Source organism: Vespa velutina, chromosome 1 (assembly GCF_912470025.1).
Source record: "Vespa velutina chromosome 1, iVesVel2.1, whole genome shotgun sequence".
Lineage (NCBI taxonomy): Eukaryota > Metazoa > Arthropoda > Insecta > Hymenoptera > Vespidae > Vespa > Vespa velutina.
Window position 1 is genome coordinate 16,958,896 of NC_062188.1, and position 7,488 is coordinate 16,966,383.

At 31.1% G+C, this 7,488-nt stretch overlaps 1 protein-coding gene across 5 annotated transcripts in view; it reads left to right on the forward strand.

Annotated features, from left to right (window-relative positions):
- LOC124956809 (DNA fragmentation factor subunit beta) overlaps positions 1–7,170 on the forward strand; it is a 12,573-nt gene extending 5,403 nt beyond the window's left edge. For 3 of the 5 annotated variants that reach the window (XM_047513115.1, XM_047513095.1, XM_047513105.1), the window contains 6 exons: positions 256–385; positions 457–668; positions 2,443–3,056; positions 3,534–3,612; positions 3,897–3,945; positions 4,042–7,170. In XM_047513115.1, the coding sequence (XP_047369071.1) occupies positions 256–385; positions 457–668; positions 2,443–3,056; positions 3,534–3,612; positions 3,897–3,945; positions 4,042–4,103 (1,146 nt within the window). In that variant the 3' untranslated portion in view covers positions 4,104–7,170. The remainder of the gene's footprint in view (positions 1–255; positions 386–456; positions 669–2,442; positions 3,057–3,533; positions 3,613–3,896; positions 3,946–4,041) is intronic. The other 2 variants (XM_047513132.1, XM_047513124.1) reach the window with 2 other exon arrangements.
- Positions 7,171–7,488: the final 318 nt, after the last annotated feature.

The window sequence follows — 7,488 nt, forward strand, 5'->3', positions numbered from 1 at the left end:
TATTTAAACGATGATTTTTCTAATTTTAAAAGATTGTTACATTTTTTTTCTTTTTTTCTTTTTTTTTTTTTTATTTCAAATTTGATCAATAATAAATGATAATTATTATTAATAGATAATATTAAGAATGAATAACTTTCTTTATCACTGAAATAATACCACGAGGAGAAAAATATATTTACGTCGTTTGTTTGGGTCTAAACGCGTATATGAAGATCGATTATGCAGTGACACGTAGGCGTTCTTCTATTTCAGATAACGAACGACTTGGCCGAGGTGAATGTCTTTCTTCTCGACGGATCCTTAATAGACGAAGATTATTTTCATACGTTGGAACCACAAACGACCTTGATCTTGCAGAAACCAGGAGAGAAGGTTTTGTCCGGTTGGTCCAATCATTTTGAACACTTTCATTCGTACATATTCAGATTTATTTTCAACAATTATTTATCGTAGATGCTGATCTACTTTATGAAACATTGAGAAGCGTTAATATCGAATACATCACTGCCGGAAATAAAGTATCGCAATTTCTGACAGAGAATCTTAAGAACAAAATTGCCGTTTTGAACAATGCCTTGAATAAGGATGACTCCAAGACTGCATTTAGTTTGAGAGAAGAACATCCGGAGTGGTTTCGTGGACTTGAGACTAATTATACTAGTAAGGTAAGTTATAAGTAAATTACTCGACGTTACGTTCGTACAACATCCTCATTCAAGTATGTCCTTCCATTTGTCTTTAGCAACAACATCGTTTCGAAAATGTAAAATCAAGATAATACCAAAGTATATAACTTCGTTATAACATTTCCCTTTTGCAATAATGATAATGATAATAATAATAATAATGACAAAAGTAAAATGTATTTATTATTTATTAATATACATTTAAAATTATTATATTTAAACTTCCTTATAAATAACTTATAAAATAACTTGTAAAATTACTTGGTTACTATAGAAAGATTAATTACTATATCTTCAAACGAGAAAGAATCTAATCGAGATTTCGTGTTTTGTTACGAATCCGGTTACGATCGTGAACGATCGAAATACAAAGTTCCATTTGCGAAATTTTCAATCGGTTCTCGGGGTACTAAGTTATCTACGAAATGGGCCGATTGAATACTTGGTGAAATCGTGTCAATTTCGCGATATCGCGAGGGTTAATTAACGTCGAGTTTCGTATTACACTTTGAGAGTCTCAACGTCCCACTTATCGCTTGCCTCGTTTCTCCCTGTAATCTCGGAAGCCCTATCTGCCTAGTTCACGTAATTAATTAACTCATTATCGCTGTCCCTCTTGGCGATGCGTCGCATGTGGTGCTGTCGCTTTGTCATGTGTTTCTAATACACCTGTGCGTCCATACATATCCTTTCACTCTCTCTCTCTCTCTCTCACTCTCTCTCTCTATCACTCACTCACTCACTCACTCTCTCTCTATTACGAATTATGCCGCTTTCAAAGTCACATACATCTATAAGATTACTCTTACTACTATTAAAATGTCACTACCTTCTCCAGAAAGGTAATCGCATTTATAATATTAACTATTATATAAAGGCATTACTTTTTGATATTTTCTTACAATTAGTTGGTTTCTTCCGAAATTATTTTATTTATATCGATAGTATAGTATATTTTTTTTTTCTTTTTTCTTTTCTTTTCTTTTCTTTTTTTTTTTTTTTTTGATGGAAATTATATCGAAAATAAAAACATTTACGAAAGATAGAAATTTTTATATTTCTATGCAATCGATTAGTTTAACAAGTAAAGCGCGATTAAATTTACGAATGGAAAAAAAAAAAAGAAAAAACATAAACAAACACGATATGTTTTAATAATATATCGATAGAAAAATACAGAATGAACTTGCCAAATGTCAAGAAGCGTATTTTTGTAACGCGCGAACGGAAGACCATCAAAAGAACATTTCAAACGAGAACAGCTGCTTCAGAATGGAGCTATTCGTTGATACGTGGCCCGATTTTAAAGGGGGAGGATATCCGTGGTTGAACCCCCGTGACGTTTCGACTAGATCGTTCTTAAGTCGATTTTCGATCGAGAATTCTATGTAGGTTAATACCGTGGCTCTTCTGTTTTCCGATAACGTGGTGAGGCCTGTGGGAAAACTTTTCATCGAGCAAAGACATATGGAATGGCTATACTTATCTTATCGCACATGTAGCTAAAACTATCTTATGAGTACGAAAATATACGTATACAAGATTTTATAGAATAAAGGAACATCATAGTGTCCTAAAGGAAAGATCCTTTCGTGTTTTCTATCATTACGATTTCAAGAGAAATCTATAAATTTTCAAGATTATATTTTAAGACATATATATATATATATATATATATATATATATATGTATGTATATTTCGAAAAAAACTTTTGTTAATCATTTTTGTTAAACATATCTCTTCTCTTTTCAGGAAGCTTATATGCATCGTCGATGTCAGGACAGAATACGAGGATATTTATATAAGACGATCGATCAGATCAGATCCTCGGATATATATTTAAATGATCGAAAAGCTAGGCAACAATTATTACAGACTATAGCCTTTTTTAAAATGCAATTAAAGGAGGATCATTATTTCGGTTATTATTTCGATAGAAGTCGAGCGTCAAAGGATTCAAACGAAATGGAACATTTCGATGAAATTGATTCTTCAAATTGTTACGATCATTGTCCTTGCAAATTAAACCATCTCGATGATAGTACGCATTTTCGTTTGTTTGGAAACGTTAGAACGATCGATGAAAGTTTCAATAACGACGAGGTCGACGCAAGAAAAATCACGAAACTATCCGTCGAGAGAAAACAGGACACAGATGAAATTGAGGTACGACCAGAGAAATGTCCCTTTAGGATTAAACTTCGTAACATGGAAGAGCAAAAAGCTATTTGCGATCGCAAGGGAGAATTCAGGTGCGAAGGAGTTTGGAATGCGAACGAGTGTACTTATGGGGCGAGACACAAGATTAATCCTTACAGATCGAGAGAGGAACTCGTCCTCTTTTCAACTTGGAATTTGGATCACAAGTAAGATTATAAGAAGGATATGTTCGATTTGCATTATACGTCGGACAAAAGTTTTTTGATAATCACGTATCGATATATTTCTTTTCGAAATAATCCTCCGTTGATTCGTTATAATTATATAGATGCATTACGTCACATTATTATTTATAAGAAAAAAAAAAAAAAAAAAAAAAAAAAAAAAAAAAAAAAAAGAAAATATTTGAAAAAAATATTTCGACGATGAAACCATTAAAATCTAACTTCTCTTGGGAGATTACGTGTAGATATTTTTTATACATACATACCTATATACATATGTATACATATGTAGGAGACTAAGATATCGATAAAATACAATTACCAAAGCGTTTCCACGGTGTGCATGAGTTAACACGTTCAATGCCGATGACGCATTAGGTAACGTCCTCGAGATTTTTTTTTTTTTTATTATTATTATTATTATTATCATCTTTTTTTTTTTTTTTTTTTTTTCTACAGTGCCAAGGACGCCCTCCATACGTCCAAGTATCTACACCCTCTTTATAATGTGTTCTCATTAAGCTTTCATAACAATCGAGTACGTGTCATCATGTCAGTTCTATTGTACAAAAGCACGTGTCTAACTTTTCACATTTAAAAAAAAGAAAAAAAAAAAATTATCATTATATCTCGCATTATATGTCGTAACGTTTTTTTTTTCTTTTTTTTTTTCTTTTTTTTTTTTTTTTTTTTTTTTTTGACGATAGTTACGCGATTAGATTTTGAATTTCTTTATAACTTCGAGACGACAAAATCTGACGTAGTAAAAACGAAGGACGAAGTTACACAAGGATATTATCGTTTTTATGTTTCACGTAAAAGATATCTTACAAAGCCGATATTGGATGCAAGGACAGCGATGGCTCAAGTAGTAAATTGAAAATACCGTTCTATTATAATCTTACCTTTTACATTATCTTATTATAACGTTATAATAAAAACCCGTCTCTCATCTTATTATTTACAGAATCGAACGATCTCGGACCCTTGTTCCAAGGCTTCTTAATATGTCACTTCAAGATACAGTGAACGAGAAGGATATCTACGATATTTATGAGAATCTCTTCACTTTGAAAAACTTAAGGCTGGTACACGTCGTATGTCACGATAAGGGCTCGCATAAATCGGAATATTAATAAGGAGGATCCTATTTAAAGAAAGAGAAAGAGAAAGAAAGAGAGAGAGAGAGAGAGAGAGAGAGGGAGAGTAAAATTACTATAAAATAGTCTTTTATTAGGGAGATAGTGCAAATTAGTACATTATAGTATTGAACGATGTTTACGTATACATATATACGTATATACAATCACGTTTACGTACATATATAAATACACACACACACATATATATATATATCTATATATATATATATATTTATTTATTTAAAGATTGTTGATATTAGAGAGAGATTTAACATATTGTTAATATTGAAAGTTGACAGTACTTTCGTTGCGTTGAAAAAAAAGGAAAGCAATATATAAAGAGATATATTCTATAAATTTCTATAAAATCTCATACGAGAATATCATGCCTGACGGTAAGCAATATTAAACGAAAGGCTATATATATATATATATAAAAAAAAAAAAGAGAAAAGTAAATATTAAACTATAACGATTACTTCAAATCACTATTGTAAAGCTAGATGTATGCTCTGTTTGATTGATTAAGTAACAAATGACACTTTAAGCGATTGCCTTCTTTTCCTCGACCTTTTCATTTTCTATTATATGAAAGGGAAAGCTTTCTCATAGGTGTCTTTACTAATGTGAAAACGTAATCTTTGAAACAGGGTGTACGTACAGTTCCTTCGTAAAAATTTGTAATCGTACATTTTTCTTCGTGATTTTTGTGATTTCGAAAAAAAAAGAAAACGAGAAAAAGAAAAGATCGTACATTATCCTACAGATTTGCTAAAATAAATAGAAAAAATGTTAATTCTTCGGAAAAGAAAATTAATTGTGCTGGCCTAAAGGACATTCAAAGATGCCTTTATCAATGATAATCTTCGTAATTTGGAAAGTTCTAAACGGATTTCGTGTTTTCATATCTTGAGCGCAACGGAAGAATCTTGGAAAGTATATAATAATAAATGGTGAATGTGTTCTTCGCCGAAAAAAAAAAAAAAGAAAAAAGAAAAGAAAACTGTTAATACCAGAAACTAGGAATGATAAAGATCTTTATTAACTTTCGATAAAAAATGAAAAAAAAAAAAAGAAACAAACCTTAATGTAACCGTAGTTGACTCATTAGTGTGAGAAAAATACTTTGTTAGAAAAAAATATATACTATATATATATATACTATATATATATATGTATACTATATATATATATATATGTATATATATATATATATATATACATATACATATATAAATATACGTAGTGACGAAATATCTTTCGGACAGATTTTTATTCTGACTGGTCAGCAAGAGACTAAAACAAAGTTCTGATATATACTTATAACTACATATATATTATATATACCTATATACGTTGTCACGTTTAGAGAAGAATATATATTATATATATACATATATATTATCTATATACACTATACACGCATACGTACTTATGTATATCGTATGATATTACATTCCAAAGACTTCTGCGATAATTCACGAAGGTGCTTTTCCGATATGAAAGCGATCAGTTTCTAGAAAGCATGAAAATGCTCCGTCGAAATGTAAATCGATTACTTACGACGATGTCTGTACTTGATAAGATGTTAAGTGTCGCGATATGAAAAGTACATTACTTTGTATGTACTATTTACATATACATATACGTAGAAATACTATTCCTTACGAGGCGTTCGCGATGATTATAGATTCGCTAAATCGAATCGATCTTTGCACTTGTTACTTTCCTATCTTTCGTAGCTTCTTCGCTCGATGTTTGTTGTTAATCCTTTATGTAAGATTCATATACGACGATATTTTATCCAACTTTTTTCCGGCCACCGACATACCAAGAGAGAATCCCTACGTCCGTCGATGTGTCTGATGATCATTAATGATCGACTTAACTAAAGAGTAATACAGGGTATTACATCGAAGTTCAGAGAGAAATGAAAAGAAGACAATTATAAATTTGACCAATGTGAAAAAAAAAAAAAAAGTAACAACACAAACAAACACACACATATATACATATATACACCTATTATGTATATATCTCTGTCACGAGTCTCTCCTATTGCTAATGTAACACGTTGTTTCCTCTAGCCGTAGTGACCACCGTGACTGTACAATATATACGGGTCATAGATGTGTTTTTGTGATTTATTTATATTAACGATAAAATATATGAGAAATGGATGATCGCAACAAAAAAAAAGAAAAAAAGAAAAAAAAATATGTTGTAATAGACGATTATATAATTATGTAAACGCTTGAGACATTGTTTTAAGCTTTGATGTTTTTAATCTAAATATGTAAACGCAATAGACAGTATTTATTATTTGTTTTTATCATCGTTTGGAGACGATCTAAGGCAGAGATAACGAATAAGATCAATCGAAAGGAGGTGTTAACGAAGACATCCGTTTGGAGGGTTCTTTAAACGTGCCAAGAAAATGCGTCACGATTGGCTCCGCTTATATAGTATTCTCTGACGTCTTCTTCGCGAGGACGTACGACACGTGCGTGGGTAACTTAATAGTCGGCTTGTTAACGTTAACTCAACGACCAATTGTCAATCAGCGACATTTCGTTTGAATTGTAAATGTTGCTTCGCGCGATTGATAAGGTCTTTTCTTTGTAAAACGAGTGACGCGTACAGATGGACCTCGTTATTCTCTTAAAAAAAAAAAAACAAAAAAAAAAGAAAAAAAAAGGAAGAAAAAAGAAAGAAAAAAAAAGAAAAACAAAAAAGCAAAAAAAAAGAAAAAAAAAACACAAAAAGGGAAGAAAACGAAGGAGAAAAAAAAAGAAAGTAGATAAAAAACAGTTTGTTTTAACGTCGACCGAACGCTTAAAGTGATTATATATCGAATGTTATCTTTTATTCTTTATTTTATCGAAGAAATGCGAATGTTCTGTCTATGTATCTACGTTATCGATCGAATATAATGGAATTTATTATTTAGTTAATCGATTATTCCTTCAGTTTTACCTCTTTTCCGCTCGTTGTTCTTTTATGCCCATCTTTCATATAAACTTTAAACCATTTTACCGCGTTCATCCATTTGTTTTTTTTTTTTTTTTTTTTTTTTTTTTTTTTTTAATCTCACGAGGAACCACGAAGCTGAAAACATTAAGATATTCATTCCAACTACTTAAACTCACGTCTACGCTCGAAAAGTTCTTCTCGGAAGAATAAATAAATTCGCGAAGACCCCAATCTATCTATTTTAGAACTTGCCAACCTAGTTTTCAATGTACGTTGATCCTATGCGGCACAAATTTAGA